The sequence below is a fragment of the Falco naumanni genome, chromosome 10 (genome assembly GCF_017639655.2).
Source record: "Falco naumanni isolate bFalNau1 chromosome 10, bFalNau1.pat, whole genome shotgun sequence".
Taxonomy (NCBI): domain Eukaryota; kingdom Metazoa; phylum Chordata; class Aves; order Falconiformes; family Falconidae; genus Falco; species Falco naumanni.
In genome coordinates this window covers 1,148,908-1,169,456 of record NC_054063.1, presented here as the reverse complement: position 1 = coordinate 1,169,456, position 20,549 = coordinate 1,148,908, and the positions used below count along the sequence as shown (strand labels likewise).

Genomic DNA, 20,549 nt, shown 5'->3' with positions numbered 1-20,549 from the left:
TAAAACATAACTATTTTGTTTGCTAATGTGTCCCACTTATTCATCTGCAATGCTGGGTTTTTCTGAGCTCAAGTGTAGGTCTGGAGCCAGACTTCTACTGAAAATAATATATTTTTATTTTAAAACACTGTTTTCCTGTAAATCTGTGTCAGAGATAGGGAGGTGAAATTGCTCTCTCCTTCCCAATTAATAATTCACATCAACAATATTTATTTGGATATCCCACAGTAGCAGGATTTTCTCTTGGTATTTGTTGAGTAATGGGAAATAGTATGTAAGAGGAAATCTGGAAATGTGAAGTTTATAAATCAATTGTCCTTTAGTGTGTTGTTTTGTGGGTTTTTTTTTTTTTTTTGAGACCAATTGTAATAACTCTTTCTAAAAGTGATTATTTTATGGGGAAGAAACCTTGGGCATGGGAACTTGGTATTTATTTGTTTACTTATATTTTTAATGGTTGTGGCCCTTTGAGCAGCAGATAGTCAAAATCTGTGTCACTATTTACTGTATTTATCTAAGAAATGTTAAGAAAAATATAAGTAATACCTAAGAAACATAAAAACCTGAGGCTTGCAGTGGTATCCAGTTACTGCATTCAGTGTTGCTTCATGCGGTAGTCATGTGCAGACTGCCTAGAGTGGGAATCTGCCCAGGCAATTGCTTGGAGAAGAAAAAAAAGAATACATAGACTGAGAAAGCTCCCTTCCACTTTTTTTCTTTTTTTTTTTTTTTTTTTAATTTTTATTTTTTAATTAAGCGTATCCTGTCGGCTGGTCAAGAAATTAATTCTGCTCCATCAGATTATGAAACAAATGTTATTTACTATGCACATTAGAGATACTTTGTTATTTTCCCAAATCTGCTGCCAAAGACCTTCCAAGTAGAACAATGCTTTTGTTTGTAGTGACGAAGGTGAAACTGCATAGACAAGTATTCTCCAATGGCACAGGTGCCATTTCAATGATGTCTGTAATCAAACCATGTCCTTCAGGCTTACGCTGTACTTTTCTTCTAATGCCATTTGGCATTACGGGTGTTCCTCAGTCTTCTGCAAATTTTGAAGTTCTTTCTGTCTTTAAAAACAATATTAGTTATTGAAGGTTTGGTTTTGATATTGATGAACAGAAAGGGTAACCCTTCTGTTTCCAGCTGGTCCTGTGGACTTCAAGGAAATGAAACATGTTACTATTAAAGCTGGTTTTTTTGTTTAATAAAAAGAAGTCTTCGTGGTCTGGCTGAAATTCTGAAGTCTATAGGACTTTCTTAGCCTGTTCCAAAAAAATCCATTAAAAATGAAGTTGCGCTTTAATCTGGGCAAATCTTTTTGGAAATAAGAAATAAACATTCTATTAAAGCTGCAGTTTGAAAAGGAAGGTCTACTATTTTTGTCCTTTGTAATTTTCTTTTGTTGTGTGGCTTGCAAGGTGACTAGTATGTCCTGAACATTGTAATTCTTACCTGTCTTTAGTTAGTTTAACATTTATTGGTTAGCATGGAATAAGAATTCTGAATCTTCTACTTGACTAACTTTGGAGTTTATTAAATTCACTAGAGATTGAATGGTCAAAGGTGATTAGGATCTGTAACTGGAACTCTTCAAGAGGGATCAGTGCTTTAAGTTGAAAATCTTTTCAAAAGAATCATGGCTGAGCTCCTGGATGATGAACATGGATACATGGAAATCTGATCCTTACATGCAAGAATTTTATGCGTAACTTGATGCACATGAAGCCTAATGATTTAATTGTAATGCACTTCCAGAAGTGCCTTCAAAATATTACACTGCTTTGAATAGCTTTCATTATAGCCATACAAATCTTTGTTAAAAAGCAAAGTAAAAAGTTTAGCGTTCTTGACAGGGGATTCTATGTCACCACGTTTCTTTGAGCTTTCATCTCTGCTGTTTTCTCTTTTGTGCACTGCCAGCAGAATCTACAGGATGTAGTTCTAAACAATAAATTCCGTGACTGAAAATGAAACGGGTAGAATTAATAGATACCACTAAACAAATTTCTACCAGAGAGTGTCTTACTGAATATGGTGACTGGCAGCCAGATACACATGTGGAAGGATATCCATTTACTGCAGTGTCACACAGGTGGGTGAACTTGACCCTGCAGTTTCCTTAGGGTCTTGGATGCTGCTGTGATGTTGGTAACACTTGTTTAAAATGTCTAGTACTTTAGGGCCAAGAATAGTATCGTCAAGTATAATTTTGCCATGAGGTCAGATGTTGCTCAGATGGATGTTCTTAATATGTTGGTAGATCATATCAATACATTTTACTGACACTTTCTAAACATACACTTGACATGGCTGCTTAATCTCAAGGGCACTGAACTTCGATAGAAAATCATCATTTTGTATTTCCTGGTAGTTTAGCCATGAGATGGTGACTTCCTGGAGAGAGCTCTTCAAGGTCTGCTTCTCATAAAGGCTTGCACCCCCATACTTACCTTTATGTATTGTAAAGTAACAAATTTATGTTTATAATGATTATTCATTGCAGAGGGCCACATATAAAACTAAGTACATACTTAGAAATACTGACACTTTAAAAAAGAAACATGCAGGAAATTAAATATTGTGCACTGTGGTTTAATGCCCTAATACTTCTGCTATTTATAAAGCTTAAATAAGGTGGAATTATTTTGAACCCTAAATTTGAGTAATATTTTTGATATCTTCATGTTGCAGATGTGCTACATGCTTTCCTCTGTGCAATTGAAGCCAGTTCTTATTCAAGCTTTTACGTAGGTCAGGCCTTGCAATGTTAACAATTAACTGGAATTTTGTTTATTAAAGTCAATTAACATGCCAAAGAATTAAAATCCTGTTTAGCATTTTTCTGACATTTATCACTCTTTTCAGAAATGTTTTCCATGCTGTTTGCAAGCACTTGCTCTGTATAATTTGAAAGCCTTAGCAAGAGCTTTAATAGAAATAATTTTATGTCCATGTTAACGTTGGAATAGTAGACTATGCAGTGTGCCATCTCCCATGCACTGCACCCTTGCTTCCTCATACTGTCTTGCAATGATATGTCAGAATTATGAGAAATATTGGAAGAACTTAATAATCCCAAGATAAATTTCATAGCTAAGCTCCCCTGCTGTTTCCAGTGAAGATTTGCTTTTGAGCTGGAATCTGCCCTGACTGAAGCCAGCTTCAGCAAGCATTTAATCAAGTGCTCAATGTCCAATTGAATTCAGATGAGGCTAACTACATGTTAAAGGATAGTGTCAAATCATAGCCTTAAAATGATGCGGCTTAGGAACAGTTCTTTTTAAGTTCAGGGAGATGGAATAGCATAAACAAAAGTTCAGAGGGAGTTTCCATCCAAGGCTTCTTTTGCTCTTTCCTTTTGATCGCTTTGCAGCTAGCTTGCATGAGTGCACCGACCTTCTCCACTACCGTGGGAGATCACAGGACTAGCAGCAAAAGTTGGGAGTCTTAAGAAAATCCATCAACGTTATCCATTGGCATTCTGAATCTGAGGTCTCATTTACAATGGCAGAATAACATTCATACATACATGAAAATATTTGCTAGCTCCTTATGGAGATAGGTTGGTGTTGTATGCCTGACTTTAAAGCAGCTGTGCTAGCTTTCCCCCCCTAAGGCTGTGGCCCATCTTTATATGTGCCATAAAATGTTGCCATCTCTCAGGTCTGCTTTTTGTTAACGAATTTTGATAAATCTTTGCTCCTGAAGTTGCCTGACTGAGAATGTGAGATTTTACTACAGCACAAATAAGGTTTCTTTCTTCTGCAGTATCAAAAAACAACTCCTGGAAATGTTTAGATGCCTCACATTTTTTAAGAGTGAAAACATGGTGTTTGGGCAGCTGAAGTTGGCAATGGCATGAGGTTGACCCATGCTGATGTATTTTTATTGCATAATGTTACAGTAATAAGTATGCCTTTAATTGATGCTAATTAAGGAAAACAGTCTAAATTAATAAACTAACATTTATAATATAAAATATACATTTTATAATCAATTTTTCTGATCATTATAGTAAGTCTTTTAAAATTCCAGCTACAGAAAAGTTTGTGGAAGAGGAAAAATAAAGCACATGTCTGGCAGCTTCAGCGGTGGGGCTGTTACTGTGAGTGCAGGAGGTTTGTGTCTCCAGTTAATAGCTAGGGGTTTTGTTATGTTATTTAGAGCCACTGTATTCCTGAATAGGAGCCCTTCCTGTAAGGTTCAGCGCGTTAAGCATCTCACACCTTTGATGATTACTTCATCTTAACTTCTCTTACAAGGAAGTTCTTTCTTTGGTAGTTGAGCGTACAAATTTGAAGTCCCATTTTGAAATGAAAGTATTTTGGACTCTAAATCGCCTTGTAATCTCACTTGGATGCAGACCTTAGAATGATTATAATTTTCTTGGACAATTTTCTTTTAATGTTACTTTGTTTTCTTTGGGGCAGAGATTTTTTCCCTTTTCTTTCTTAATTTTATTACTTTCCTTTAGTATCCTATTCGAAGTTCATGATTTTTTTTCTGTTCAATATATTGGCTGGCAGGTATGGCTGGAAAAGACAGATGAGCTCAAAGTCAAGTGAGTCTTCCATTTAATGCTCGACAGTTTCACTGATTTTCTTCCGCCTTTATCAGTTCATTTTAAAAGATGTTACTTTTTTCTGTGAAGCTGGGTTCACTCATGTACTCAGCTTGCTATGGTGACAACATCACAGCTGCTGCTGTAGATTTCAAATAGATTGCAAGTCGATTGCTGTTGGAGGAGTGCTACTGATATACTGAAGTATAAAGTTTCTTAAGATTTTACACTAGCTTGAGATTTTCTCACATGCTGAAACTACCAACCTGCTCTTTGATTACAAATGATTAGTGGTGGCAGTTAAGAAAAACAGTTGACCCAGGTCATGCCATTTTTGCACTTTCAGGAAAACACTTTTTTCTTCAATACAGCTAAACTTGTTTTGCTTCAGTTTCATCTGTGGGTGATTGTGTTATCACTGATTCTTGTATTATTTCTCATAAAGTGTATGGTATTAATAAATATGCTAGTGTCTGTGGGGATGTTGAGTAGATTTGCAAGATTTATTTCTGAGAGGTTTATTTATAGATCAAAGTCTTCAAAAATTTTAATGCAATCCAAACAATAATGCAGACTTTTTAGCCCAGTGATAGACAATTGGAATTTCCATAAACAGCTAATGAACATAAACATCTAAGCTGGAATGACGGAAATAATTATCCTCATCATTTTCAGCCTGGAAAACTGTCTATTGTGTGATGAGGGCATAAAGCTAAAGCTCTTTAAGCACAGCATGGATTGCATTTTGGGAATTTGATCTATTTAGGCTTTTTTGAGGAAAAGGCATATTGAGCGTTTCTGTATTTCATGTCAGGTATTTATAGAGATTTTTATATTTACAGAATGATTCTGTCACTGTAAATGTAAATGCTGCCTGTCACTTTCTAGACTTGTTTTTTATGAATGAAAACTTCACGAACTTTTTATTTAAATTCCCTCCAGGGACCCTTGAAATTTCCATCATGTTTAGACCTAACTAAGAAAGTAAGGTTACCATAGCTTCCAAGTGTTGTATCTTTCCTTCAGCAAAAATTCTCTGGAAATGGAAATATGTCTATCTGTTGAAATTCTCTGCTTTCACCTTAAGAATGTTAACCTGTCATGTATTTTCTCTTCCTTGTTTCTGAGCTGTGATGCATTAAGAGTGCCATGTTTCTCTCCCCAACCACCCTAGAAAAGTGCAGCAGAGAACTCAATGTGGAAAAGCTCAAGAGAAGGTAGCAATACTGATTTCTGTGAAAGCATCTGTCAGCCGTACCTTTAGATAATTAAAGCAGAGAATCATAATGGATATGGTGGTGACAGTACTTATCCCAGTCTCAGATCTTTCTCACGGTCTTCCATCGTACTTGCCAGCACTTATGAAAGTGCCTTTGACACAGTTGTGTCAGGAGAGAGGAGCATTAAAAGGCATTTGGGGGATCAGGTGAGGGGGTAGGCCAGAGCTGCTCAGGTCTGGTGTCACTTCTGTGATATTTGGAATAAATCAAATAAAGCATCTATCCAGGTCAGTAGCTGAAGGTATGATTACTTCTTCCCCATTTGTATGTTCAGCTGTCTGTGGCTTTTTAGTCCCTGCCACTGTTTTACTCTGTTCATAACTAAAGGCAAAGGATGCTGTCAGAAATGTCAATATTGTTTTCCTGTTGTGGAGGGGTTTTAGTGAGCTGGCAATGTGGGTGTTGGTTTATAGAACACATAGAAGTGTAAGCCCTGATTTGTACTGCAGTAAAATTAGCATACAGGTTTACATGAACCAGTAAATTAGTTGCACAATGTTGTGGGATAGTGCCTCTCTCCTCAGATGTGGAGACATCTGCTTTTTTTTTGTGGAGACTTCTCCTTTTCTGCTGCCTTGTTTTGCTGCTTTAGGGTAGGATGGCATTCTGACTTGGCTATGTGGAATATCCAGAAGCTGGTAACTAAGCGTAAACAAGCAGTTCTGTGAGCTGAGATGACCAAGTCTAGTTTTTCTGTTGTATTATTAGATGCATATGCTTTAGGAGGCATGATACAATGTCCTTTGATCTGTAATTGTAGAGGGAAAGTGATTAGTAGTGGTACTGCTGTGATGAAAGTAAATAGGAAAAAGAAAAAAGAGGGGTAATACATACAACTCTTGAAAATGCTCTGTCAGAGGAAGCTATCAAAATAGTGTCCAGCCAGCCCAAACACAAGAAGCCATTAGAAGTAAATATTGTTGCTTTTTAAAAGAAATGTTGGGTATTTCAGGAAAGTATTTTCGAGTCTATTTTTTAAAAAATACAGTATTTTACTTAGATCTATTTAATTTAGATTTGATAACATCAAAGCAGAGCAATAGTTTAGGTGTTTCAGAAGCTGGATTTTAGAGTCTGAGACCTTTTAATATTTTTCTTTTGATATTTGGATACTAAATTATTTTAAACTGCCGCCTTGAATCTGTGGTTACAAGAAAAGTAGAATAGTGATGTGGTGAGCCCTTAGACTGACTATATAAAACTCCACCTAGAAAACAAGATTTCCTAGTATTGTGGCACTCAGTTTCTAGAACGTACCTCTCTTTCCACCCCACCCCCACCCCCCCACCCCCCCACCCCCCGAAATAAAAACTTATCCAGAACTGGCCAATAAAAGGGAAGTTCTCTACTGCAGTAGAACAAACTTTTGCTTTCAGTGATGGTGTGTAACTGAGGTATTGTCCTAAGCCCGTGTTTGCATTTGTTTTTGCCTAAATCTGCCTATTGTATAAAACAGGCAGAGGTCCACCCCAACCCCTGCTGCAGCACAGTGTAAGGGTAATTTAGCCTCAGATCCTTTGAGGACCATTTACAGGATGGTACCTGTTCTCTTCCTGGTGCCACCACCACCAAACGACTTGGCCTGGGCAGCTGAAAACCCATGGTTAAGCTCTGCTTATGCTTGCATGTATGCTTAAACCAAGGACAGGCTCAATTGATGGTCAGCTTGAGATGGGTTGTGTGTTAGAGCTGCAGACAATGAGTGCACAGCAGTGGATGTCTTTCAGAACATGATGCTGGATGAGGTTGTGCTTTGAATGACAGGGTGCTGCAGGACTTGGGCAAACCTGAATGTGAAATTGAGAGGATGAGGACAGCACACAGGACTGTACTGGTTTCCTAATGGTATTTTAGAGTGATAAAAAGTGAAGGTGAGATATTCCAAGCAAAATAAGTTGTGAAAATTACATTTCCTTTCCTGCTTTGTAGTGTTTAATCAAACCACAAAAATAAGAGAAATAATAAGAGCACTAATGACTTATTTTTCTCTTGCTAAGCCTGAGGTGCACTTAAGAGGAATTGCAGAAGTTCTCTCAATTAATAGTATTGGATGAAATCCTTTCCTCATTGTGCATGTGCACTTACAACTTCTGTGGCCGTCATGTTGCAATGTTGGATTTTCTTGTTAATGATCAGGCCCGTTGGATGCTCGTTATGAACGATCTGAGGAGCCTTGATAAATCTTCTGCAGTCCAGTGGTTCTCATCTCTTGGGTCATGCACTTGTTTTAAACGTTGCCTATACTTTTTCCAGTTTCTTACACAGGACCTATCATCTTTCTCCCCTTCAGCCACCCCTGTTCTCAAAGGAAAGAAATACCTTGTTGCAGGATGCAATAACATTGCTTTTTGTGAGCAGTCAACCTTTCCTCTTGAAGCATCTTGATGTCTGGTTTGCATTTCTACTGCAATCATACCCTTTGCCAAGACCTTAAAGGCTTTTCCTGCAATAATTACGATGCTGTATCCTAAATGACTTTTGATTCATTGTGTGCTTTGTGCTTTGGTACAGTGCCCATAATTTAAATTATTTTTACAGACTCTAATTTCCGAGAAGAGCCACGTAAGTGTGATAGAGGCCTTGCTTATTTAGCTGTGTAGCTAACCTGTTTTTCTTAATATCAGACTACCCCGGATTGTATGTGATCTTTCTTGTACAATAAAACTGCTTTCTCACACAGGAGCTAGAAGATGGTATTTCTTTGACAAGGAGTCAAGGAGCTGGTTAAAAATTATGCCATTGTTTCCTTCAGGAAGCGCCAACTATACTTTGCCTTACAGTTGGAACAAATACATATTAACAGGAAGCTCCATCTGATAGACCTAAGCTAACACAAACAGAGCATTCGCACTTTGTCTGTTGAAGGCTTTTTTGATGGCAAGTGACAGCTGAGAACAGTGATCTGCCTAGTAGCTTGACCTGTGTAGGACGTAACAGAGAGGAAGCGCGTGTTTTACAGGAAACTGTTGTAGCCACTTCCTGGAGGGAATCATGCTTCTCTGCATGAATGCAAGTATACTTTCCCTTCTGCTGGGCATCCTCGTGCTGCAGAGAGGCTGGAAGATGTGAGGGGGCTGTACCCCTCCTTCCTTCCCCTGCCTCAAAAACTAAACAGAAAAAGGTAAGAAAAATCTTTAGAGGAAAACTGTGTGAGGAGCCTGCACAGCCAGAGATGTAAACCCCTACTTTTCTTTTTTTTGTTATTAGGACTAAGGTACTTTTTTTTTTTTTTTTTTTTTACTCCTTTCATCTTCAGCTATGGTTTGTTTAGGTTGCTGGTCTCTTCTAACTCCTTGCTACAGTGGCTTTTTAATTTGCTTTTTTCATACTTCACCCTGTTTAATGGATCTAGACCCAAACTAAAATTTATATATTCTCTTGGAAGTGAAACGATTTTCTCCTAAGCAAGTTAGCTGAACTGGTTAGATGGCACAGCTAGCACAGTTATTATGCAGTTTTCATTCAAGGATTAGAGAGTTCACAGCCATACTCTGGAAGAAAAATGCATGTGTTAATAGAAATTTTGAAGTTGGCCAAAGGTATGGGCAAAGATTAATTGAAGTACAGGGCTCCTGCTTTCTAATCATGTAGCTTCAGCAGACCATTCTCTTGAAAACAAATGCTTATTTTTTTTTTTTTTTAATGGAGGAAGTGATGGAGGACCTCTGACATCCACCAGTTGCGTAACTGAATGCTCATTTAGTCTTCTGTTAGTACACTGGCAGTGTTCTCCAGTAGTCTGTAGTCATGACAGAATTCATGTTCAATTCAGACTTGCTAAAGGGTTCAGTACAAGACCTATGCATACAGAGTATTTATATGTGTGGATTTATTTAAGGATGGAAGTTTTCTCTCTATGGTGATATCCTGTTTCTTTTTTTGAAAAAACGACCCTATCTGAGTTTTTCACTTTTAAATGTATCTGTTGGTCTTCACACGATGCTATACCTTTATGATGATCCCATAAAATAAATTTCCATCCTGTATTATCTTCCTGGCAATGCTATTTATGATCTAGAGTCTTTGCTTGTCTCTCACTGTCAGCAGTCCTTCATTTGACAAGTTTTACCTATTCCATTTCTAACTTCTACTTTGTATTAGATTTTTTTTTCCTCAAGCAATCCCAAAATACCTTAAATGAAAGAGCAAGAAAGACTTGGTGTGCCTAGCTGCACTAAGAAATTACTTGATATCAATTAGTATGAATGTTTACTTAGCTGGACCATGGAAATGACTGCAGTACTGCGTGAGGTGGTTAGGGATTTATGTTGACTTGTAGTAATATAAACATGTTCACGTTTTTCATCAGGGAAATCCTGATGAAAATTAAATAAGGAATGACTTTTCTGGCCTGGAATGGGACAGAATACATGACAGAGTGAAAGAATGATCCTCTGTCTTCAGTGTGTGTCTTACATAAAGTTGTCTGTCTAAATCCTCATGGCAGTAACTTTTTGTTGTCTGTAAAGCTGCGTGAAAATGCCCTTTTATGATACCATTGGTCTTTGTGTTCACAATCTGCAAAGTAAGTGTCAGTATGTGTAAACCATGGAGATGAAAGATAAAATAATGATGCTGTCATATGTTTTAATGAACTAATCTGAACTGGATATGCAGCAGCATTACAGTTTGCAAATTATGATGATAAAGAGAAGAAGCTGCCCATATTTAATCTACACACTTGTGTCTTTCATTCTCAGTGTCATCCTTCCAGTTCTTTTAAAGCTGTATGCTTAGAGGAAGTTGAACTTTGTTTTTATTACTTTGTTTACTTATGAAACCTATTGCAGTTAAAAGTTAAAGGGCAAAAGAGTGGTTTACTCTGTAAAAAACAGACGCCTACAAAACAAAACACCAAACCCACCCCATGAGTTACAGGATTGGTGAGGAGGTTGCATGGTTGGTGATTGATCATGCATGTGACTAAACAAAGCTGTACACTCAAAGAAAGGCAATCCGGTTGCTCAAAAGTAAAGTGCGGACAGAGGTTCAAGAAGGGCTCTTGGGTAGAATATTACCAAAGACACAGAAGGACCCAAAAGCCTTTTTAAATTTTTTTTTTATTATTATTTTATTACAGAGTATTTCTTTCTTGGTTTTAGCTGTTATCTCCAGTAGACAGAAAGGATGAACTAGTTGGCCATTGACCTCATGCCAAAAGAAAGAGCACAGATCCAGTAGTTACTCGCTAATGTAGCATTCCCTGTATGCAAGGGCACTGACAGTTGGATGCCTTCAAGATTGATAGCTGTAATGAATAAAAGTTGTTCGAAAGAGCAGACTTATGTCAGCTATGACTTATGCCTACATGACATTGGGCAAGAAAAACTGGCTGTCTTCCTCAAGGGTTAGAACTCAAGTTGGGTTTATATAAATTCAGCTGAACTTTGCATCTCCCTCCTCATCTATTTAATGTTTTTGAGGTTTTAGCTTAATTTAGGGCCTAATGACAACTTTTTCCAGGATCATGGAAAGATTCCTACTGAGAGTATGTAAGAAACACTGCAAGAAGTAATGAAATCTTCCCACATTTTAATACTGGTTTCGATGATGATGGCTGCATGTGCATGAGACTATGCTAATCTGGTCAGTAAGTACTTCCAGCTTGTCTCAAACACCTTTTTGTTTAAATGTTCCTGGTCGTATCACTGGACATATTTTCTAAACTTTTATCAGTTCTCCTACCTGTGACATTTACTAAATGAGCATTGTTATCTCCAAGTAGGAGGTTAATTGTTCCTTTGATCATTCTACACATTGTTTCAAGCCACAAAAAAGACATGCTAATGTTCTCAAACCATAGTTAAACACAGGAAAAAAAGCAGCAACTCTGGGCTGGAGACTGCAAAGTACTGAAAGCTACCTCTAACGTGTCCAGTTTCTGCAGCTGCCACTGAGGTCAGTGAAAAAGCTCTAAGTCTGAATCTGTTCTGAAAGTCAAAATACAGTCTAGAATAATCAGAAACCATTAAATTCACCTTTAGCTCTTAATATAGTCCCTTTATATTGCTAAATATAATATATATACTGGCTGGTCATGTTTACCTGTCAGCTCTGTGATTCTTCCCTGGAAATTCTCTGACTTCTCAAACCTGCTTGGACAAAAAAAAATACCTAAATCTTCTGGCTGACTTCACGGAGTAAGCCAAATTTTATTATTTATTGTATATTTGCCCACATGCACACTTTTGTTCATACAGTCTCATGTAACTCTATCTACACCTGTGTCTGTGCTTTTCTCTGTAATGGCTAGTATAGCATAGCCACACATCACAGGTCTATATACAGGCTTGGTTGTACATGAGCTCAGTGTGTGGCTGGAGGGCTGCACTCCGACATTGTCTAATGCACGCTGAGACAGCTCCACTTCTGGGAATGACTCCACCAGGTCTGCAGTGCCTCTAAAAACCGAGTTGGAAAGGCAACCACAGAAACTGGCTTCTAGTAAGGCAGTGCTGGCTGAAGGGAAACAAGCTGCCCTGTAATAGTCTACTGAAAACTTGGTGCATGAAAGAAAACATCTGTTGCTTTCTAAGTATTAGTGCCGATGCTGCTTTGATAGTGCTTTCATGGTTTTGCATCCAGAAATGCAAAGACGATCAGACCGTTGGTGTTAAAAGAAATGTCGCACTGTTAAATATGAGTTAATCTCAAAACTAAGTATTTTTGACTGTATCTACTGAAGCATTAGCTGTGATTTATCTACATGCAGGCAAATGCTACTTTGTAACCTGGGACAGGCAATATGGCAGAGTTCACACACTATCGCCTCATCTCTAGTGCTTGCTTGGCCCCACAATCTAGTTAGATCAGAGCTGATGAAAACCCAAACTCTTCATTGCTCTGCTTCCTTTCTTGAAGATGCTCATATTTGCACACAGAGGGCAAACAAGCAATGGGTTTCAGGAGATAAAAGATTGGTGGTTTCCAAAAGACTAAGCCTTTTCTGACCGCTAAAGAAATTCCAGCGTTGTTCTGTCTGTCTCTTCTTTGGAGGAAAAAGGTATTATATGGAGTCGTTAGGCTACACACAGTGGTGAATGTGCTACTACTCCACGTACAACTGGTGAAATCAGCATGGGACTATATGCTTAGCAAAGTGTTCCAGAGTGATTGATGCTAAACTGTTAATTAGTCTTAGATCTTTAAGTCCCTGAGTGATATTATATGGGCCTAAGGTATTTTTGATTTTCTACTGCGAGACAACGAAGCAAGTCTGGCTAAGTAACGTGCTTTTCCACTTGTTAGGCTACAGTAAAGCAGCTTGGCTACAACCCAGTGAAGAGTAAATGATTGTTCTGTGAAGTCTAGTAAGTGTTTTGGGATTAGCACGTATACTGGATAGCCCACGTTTAGTTTGCCTAATTTAAATGCCCATGTTTAGAACCTTCACCTGCTCAATAGTTGAAATAACTAAACATTTTTCTCAGTACCTTGTTTCATATGGGATATAAATTGCTCCCTGAATGTGTCCAGTGTCTTTCCAACAACAACAGAGCTTTGACGTGCAGGTGAGGCTTTGTTTGTCTGAAACAAAACTCTTAACTATCTGTGATCATATGGTTGATTAGGATAGGGCTGATACATCTGTCTAGTAGTAATTTGTTTAATGCTTCTTAGTGTAAGGTTGGTTTCAGTTGCCCATGAGTTTGATATTAACTGGTTGCTTGAAAAGTTTATGTGCTTAGCAACTGTATCAAGGCGAGTACCCTTTTTTGGAAAATGTAGTAATAGTGATCACAGTAAAGTGACATTAACAGTGATAGGATTATTTTGGACATGTGGAAATGGTAACATTTGCTTTGAAAAAATGAACCAGGTTTGGGGCTTTGAAATTTTATCTTCTGTTGTCAGGGTTGTACCTTTGATTTTCCCTGTGAAAATTCACACAAGTTCAGTTACATTCCAAATACTTCGGGAGAAACAAAAGTAAATCACAGCTCTCACAGTAATGGAAGCTTTCTGAGCTTGACAGTTAAATTTCCCCAGGGTGATTTTCACATACAGCAAACTCAATTTTGAGGTAGAGTCTGTCTTTGCAACTGTTGTTCATAACTATTTACCTACAGTGAACTTGTCTGCAGTCAACAAGTGAAAGCGGGTAGTAGCTGTGAATCTGTGCTCCACTTCTGGCTGATGAGAGGGGATGTAGCTGTCAAAAAAAAAGAAAAAAAAAAGTGGCATACTTTTCCTGTTTTCCATTTTCTTGGTGCCTCACTCCCTTCTTGTGCTTCAGAAGTGGAGGAGTAAGCCACTAGTACTGAAATAAAAACAGGGTAAGAGCTGAGTGTTGGAAGCAAACAAGCAGTAGACTAATGCCAGGGTTTTTTTTACCCTCTCAGTTTTGGACCCTCTATTCCTTATGTGCAATTGATCTAGTCTCAGAAGCAAAATAGCGATGCCAGTGTGACAGGGTTGGTAGCTTGGCTGTGGTGCTCCACTGACACAGCTGTACTACTGTGAGTTGTGAGCATCTTCTCTCTAATGCCAAAGAAACAGATGAGAAGCAGCAATATCTGACCAAACATCTTTGTTTTGCTTGGGACTGTGTATTTTTGGATATGAAGGTCTCTTATGCTTCAGCCTGGAAAGAGCACAACAATCAGTTTCAGGAGTTTTCCTGGGAGTCAAAAAACTCCTAGATTAGTAAAAGTGAAACAGATCCATCCATGTGCATGGAAACCCATGGAAGTGCAGTGGCTGGCCCTTAATGCAGTCCTTATGTCAGCCTTCAGTTTCTCTAATAGTAACAAGCAAAGAGATTTGACAAATGATGTACCTAAAGCTTATCTTCCCGTCACTTAGGCACACAAACTTTCACCTTTAGTCCTTATTAGGTTCCTCCTTAGTTGCGGTTGTTCAGACATGGGCTCGTCTTGGCTGCGGTGCCCTCTCGTGGTCTCGGGTGCCGCCCGAACTGCGCTTCCGACAAGTCTACTACTATTAACGGGCGTAAGAAGAATTCACGGTTACTGGTCAGGTTGTATTCAGACAGCTTACACCATCCCATGCAATTTATTGTTTGCTTTGGACTGGTACTTCTGTGTATGTTGGACTTTTTATCTAGAGGCACTTAGCTACCTCCTTGCAAATGAACCCGTTTATGTTCATGTTGTCACATGTATCGGTCTTAAGCAATTGGGGGAATATTGCAGCTAGAAGGGCTGGATACCTGGGGAACATTTGTGTTATATTTCAAATGACTAGCTAATCTATGCGTTCCCCTGCCTTGTCTGCACATCTTACTTCTATTTAAGAATTGCCAAAAGTAGAGATGCAAGGTAAAATGGGAAGATTTTAGAGATAAATCAGAAACACCTATGTGTTTATACTTTTGCCTAAGTAAAAGTGTATCCTTATGTCTGTTTGTGTCAATATGTGATAAACTCTGTCTTATTAACTTCAGTTCATTATCACTTACTAATCTGATTTTTGTACCTAATTACTTACAAACTTCCTCTCCCCAATCTCGTAATGTGTTTACAGTATTATTTGTCTATGTGTGCATCAGACTTGTGTGTGCTATATTTTGAAGCAATCATGGGGCAGTCTAGCTTCTGTCAGCCCTGACACCTTTTTGTTTTCCTGAGTGCTTGGCCTTTCAAAAGAGTCACCTAATGAAGTTCTCACTTATGTGAAAAAAGATAAAGGCTCTGGGTGACTTCTGCTGAGCCATGCTAATGTGCAGCCATTGATGTCCTGTTTTAATATTTCTCCTCTTGAGTTCAGTTTTATTCGTTACACCACTTCTTTTTTTTATTGCTGTTTTTCTGAGAAAAAAAATTAACAGTTTTAGTTGTCTGTAACGGGAGGGATGATTTGGTGGATTTTGCTGCGAGTTTCTGTCAAGTGCAAGGAATTGGTCTTGTGTGTCTCAAAAGAATTGTGAAAAATATCCCAAACTACTAGCTCTGTGTTTAATAAGTGAATGTTTTAAGTCGTCTTCATTGCTCGTGTCATGTTTTAAAAAGAAACACACAGTTGTTTGGGAACTGGAAGCTGCCTATGCCTAGTGTATAGTGGATAGCATCCAGTTTGGGTCTTAAATGTTTTGCTTCCAAAGTGCATTGTGTTCTTTTAAGGCAAGCAGCAGTCCTGCGGGGTGGTGGGCATAGCTGAAGCTGCTCAGGGAAGGGGTTTGGAGGCAGAGGCTGCAGGGCTGGGCAGCCTTGCTCTCCAGCTGGGGGAAGAGGCTTTCTGGGGGTTACAGGCATTTGGGCTGAGTTTGCTGCAGCTCCCTGGCTGTCCCAGATCTTACCTCTTGGAGTCAGGACCTCCTCCCTAAGGACTCACTGGGGCGGCGGGGACTGGGGAACAAACCCTTATATTCCCACTCTCTTTCTGATAGTTGCTTTGAAATTTTGTTTTATTTAAAAATGGAATCAGACCTAGGTTGTGTTTCAGATGGCAAATGTCAGATTTTATTTATCTGGGGCCTTTGGGGGATTGGTTATAAAAGGGAGTGAGGGCAGAGTCTGTTAAGCTCTGGCTTAATTGGGGTTTCTCTTTGCAGTTTATTAGAATTTGGAACTGCAAGAAGGCAAATATTTGAAACACATTGAGGGGGTTGTGTGGTGGTGATTCAGCTGTAGCCCTTACAATGGGAAAGAACAAGGAATGCTTTTTTCCTGAGGGGCTAGAAAATAGCAAATCTTAGAGGTAGGCTAAAGCTAATGTTATTTTGTGGTTTCACCTGAGAATGTGCAACCCAAAAACTCAGTGTGTGAAGAGCAATAAACTATCCAACATGAGGTAGGATCACTGAAAGGTTACCAGCTGTTTTTTAAGGTAATCCAATACTAGTGACATTTCTGTTTGTATAGATAATGTATAGATAATTTGTGATTGCATAATTATCTGTTCTCACTCTAAGTTCTTGCTAGACTGCACTGCATTATTTTAAATTTTTTTTTTTTTTATTTACAGCTTTCTTATTGTGCTGATATGCCTTATCTTCAGTGTGCTTTCTACAATTGAACAGTACGCAGCTCTGGCTACAGGGACGTTATTTTGGATGGTATGTATGTGGACGTTTATGTGAATTGATGCATATTTGTTCTTAATATGCAAGTTCTGATCTCCTGAACTAATACCATATCAAGCAGAATGTTCCTTATGGTTTAATCGGCAAGAGGCTCTTCTGCTTTTCTGTAATAAAGTCTGTAAAACCACAGAAACACCAAAAATCATGGTAAGACAAAACCCCAAGTCTTAGCCTATATGGCCTATACTGAAGGCATCTGTACACAGTTACCTTCTGTTTATAGCAAGCATGTGAATAAATGACCATTATTTCACTTGTGAAAGCATGGTCACTGTGTTGAGAAAATGCTAACTAGCAATTTAAATGTTTGTTCAAAATAGTTCTTGTAGCAGTGCACCAGTACTATCATTGTTACGTATAATATCATTATTAACATGAAAAAGTTCACTTAACCCCATCAATAATAATGAACTTTGTCAGTGTATCTATTCAATATGCTAGGGTTTGACACTAAATTTAATATACTATATTCTTATACTTACAGTATTCATATTAGGTATAAATTACGTTATTTCTATTTCACGTATCTTCATGTCTGGTATATTATTTTTAAATAACTTGTAAGTTATTTGAACTCTTATGTGTAACATCATTAGTTGCCAGCTAAGAGAATCTATACATGTATTTCTGCATCCAGTATCTTTTCTGTTTTGTGGTTTGTGGTTCTTTTTGTACAGATTTAAATTGGTTTGGTTTCTTTTTTATCCATAGCTAGTAGTTATGGATACTTCTGCCAATTTCTATGATGAATTTCACTTGTGATCTCACTCATCTTTGCAATATATCAATATTTTACACCTGTGTTGATTCAGTGAAATAACTTCTAGTGACAACATAACAAGTGATTTCATTCCACCCTTAACCTCCCATGAAATCATGGAACTCATTTTGTGTGTCCGTACTGTATGTAGTGTGTACTGTCTGTATGTGTGTAACACATACAGGCCAGTCAGCCTCACCTCTGTTCTTGGAAAGGTGATGGAACAGCACATCCTGGAGGTCATCTCAAAGCATGTGGAGGAAAAGAACGTAATTAGAAATAGTCACCGTGGATTCACAAAGGGGAAATCACGCCCAACCAACCAGTTAGCCTTCTATGATGGAATGACTGGGTAGACAAGAGGAGAGCAGTGGATGTTGTCTACCTTGACCTCAGCAAGGCTTTTGACACTGTCTCCCATAACATCCTTGTACATAAACTCAGAAAGTGCGGACTAGATGTGTGGACAGTGAAGTGGGTTGAGAACCGGCTAAAGGCAGAGCTCAGAGGGTTGAGATCAGTGGCACAGAGTCTGGCTGGAGGCTTGCAGCTCGCGGTGTTCCCCAGGTGTCAGTGCTGGGTCTGGTCCTGTTCAACTTACTCGTCACTGACCTGGATGAGGGGACAGAGAGTAACCTCAGCAAGGCTGCAGGTGATACAAAACTGGGAGGAGCAGCTGATACATCAGAAGGCTGCACTGGCCTCCAGTGAGACCTGGACAGGCTGGGGAGTTGGGAGGAGAGGGACCTGATGAAGTTCAACAAAGGCCAGTGTCAGGTCCTGCTCCTGGGGAGGAACAACCCCATACATCAGCACAGGCTGGGGCTGACCTGCTGGAAGGCAGCGCTGCGGAGAAGGACCTGGGAATTCTGGTGGACAGCAATTTGCCCATGGGCCAGCAGCAGTGTGCTCTCGTGGCCAGGGAGTCAGTGGGATCCTGGGGTGCATGAGGAGGAGCAGGGCCAGCAGGTCAAGGGTGGTGATCCTCCACCTCTGCTCTGCCCTGATAAGGCCACTTCTGGAGTGCTGTGTACAGTTCTGGGCTCCCCAGTTTCAGAGAGACAGGGAACTGCTGGAGAGGGTCTTACAGAAGCTACAGAGATTGAGGGGACTGGAGCATCTCCTTTACAAGGAAAAGCTGAGAGAGCTGGGCCTTTTCAGCCTGGAGAAGGCTGAGAGAGGACCTCATCAATGTCTACAAATACCTTAAGGGCAGGTGTGAGGAGGAGGAGGAGGCCAGGCTGTTTTCAGTGGTGCCCAATGACAGAACACGGGGCAACAGGCACAAATTGTAACACAGGAGGTTCCATCTGAATGTGAGGAAGAACTTTACCTTGAGAGTGATGGAGCGCTGGAACAGGCCACCCAGGCTGCAGAGCCATCTCCTCTGGGAACATTCAAAACCCGCCAGGATGTGACTGTGCAGCCTGCTCTAGGAGAACCTGCCTTAGCAGAGGGTTCAACTAGATACCCAGAGATCCCCTGCAGCCCCCAACCAGTCTGGGATTCAGTGTAACATGTACGCAATGTGTTCAGGATTACATACAATGTCTGTAATATCCAATATGTATTGGGTGTTCATACTGGTCTGTATTATTGTGCTTTCTAAGTAGTGTGAAACAGTGTTCCTGTTCTACATATCGTAAGAAAAACTAAGACTAATGTAACATTGAAATCTTACTGACATCTTTTCTTGGGAATTCAGCAGTTGTTTGTTTATTCAGTATTGGTATATTCTGATATCTTCAAGAAATTGAAGGGGATTACAGTGATCCATTGGTCCAAAGCAGTAGATGGGCCAGTATGCTCTCTGCTTTATCGGGTTTTGGTGGGACTTGCAAAAGAGTCATGGCACCTTGCAACACAAATATGAATGTTAGCATCTGGTTCCTGTTAGTGTCATCTTAGCAAAATTTCCTATTCTGTTCTTATTTTAAGATTTTACTTTCACTCTAATATTTCATTACAAACTGTCAAAATTAAATGTAACTGAATTCTTAAGGAGGGAGTTAATCACAGATGACTGGCTTAAGAGAAACTGTAAAATGCAAAGAAAGAAGAAAAAAGAAAGTGTAACAGCATACAGGGATTAAAAAACAAAACGGGGAAAAAACATAGTGATGTAAGGGGACTTATTAAAGCTTATAAGAGCACTGTTTCTTTGCAGTAGGAATTAATTTCTCTTTTGTGTTTGTAGAAGGACTTTTAGTTATATCACAATAATAATTTTAATTTGGAGCCAGACACTGGAAGTAGGTAGCGTTGTTGTAGGTGAGCAAAAGAAGGGCAAACAAGTTGATTTACAAACTAACGCTGAGTGTGAGAGACCTCAAAGGTGCAGCAGTGTAACCTACCAGGAGGAGTATTGGAAATCTTGAAAAAAGTTTTTTTGCTTGGGGATTAACTGGGACAGTGAGAAGGGAGGGAGCTTTTGGCCATGTGGAATTTGAGATTTATGAGACCTTTCATGAAACTTGAGTTACACAGCCCAAGTGTGTGCTCTGTGAGATTGAAATAATTAAAGTAACACTTAGGGACCTTTAACTCTTCTTTTCTGAAGATTGTAAGTCGAGTCCACCTTTCTCTATTTTCATTCCAAAGGGAAAATTACTGAAACTTTGTCAAGAGCAGATTGCTTTTTATTTAGACAGTATTTACTATGTAGGGTAGAATTCTTTCTAAATGAATTCTGCTTTGCAGTGCATCAAATATAAGGCTGAGACAGTGGTACCAAACGTACCATGTCATGCTCTGAAATTTTGCCTACTTGAGATTTGTGGACTTCCTGTATTTTGGAGGGGGAGGATTTGACCAGGCACCCATAGGGCTGAAATTCAAGAAATATCTTTATTATGCTGAATGTCTAGAAATGAGTGCTCAGCGTTAGCATGTGGGTAT

The 20,549-nt window shown here is 39.1% G+C and overlaps 1 protein-coding gene across 2 annotated transcripts in view; it reads left to right on the top strand.

Annotated features, from left to right (window-relative positions):
- The window catches only part of KCNQ1 (potassium voltage-gated channel subfamily Q member 1), a 363,730-nt gene that overhangs the window by 31,833 nt on the left and 311,348 nt on the right, over window positions 1-20,549 (top strand). For both annotated transcript variants that reach the window (XM_040609109.1, XM_040609110.1), the window contains exon 2: window positions 16,774-16,864. In XM_040609109.1, the coding sequence (XP_040465043.1) occupies window positions 16,774-16,864 (91 nt within the window). The remainder of the gene's footprint in view (window positions 1-16,773; window positions 16,865-20,549) is intronic.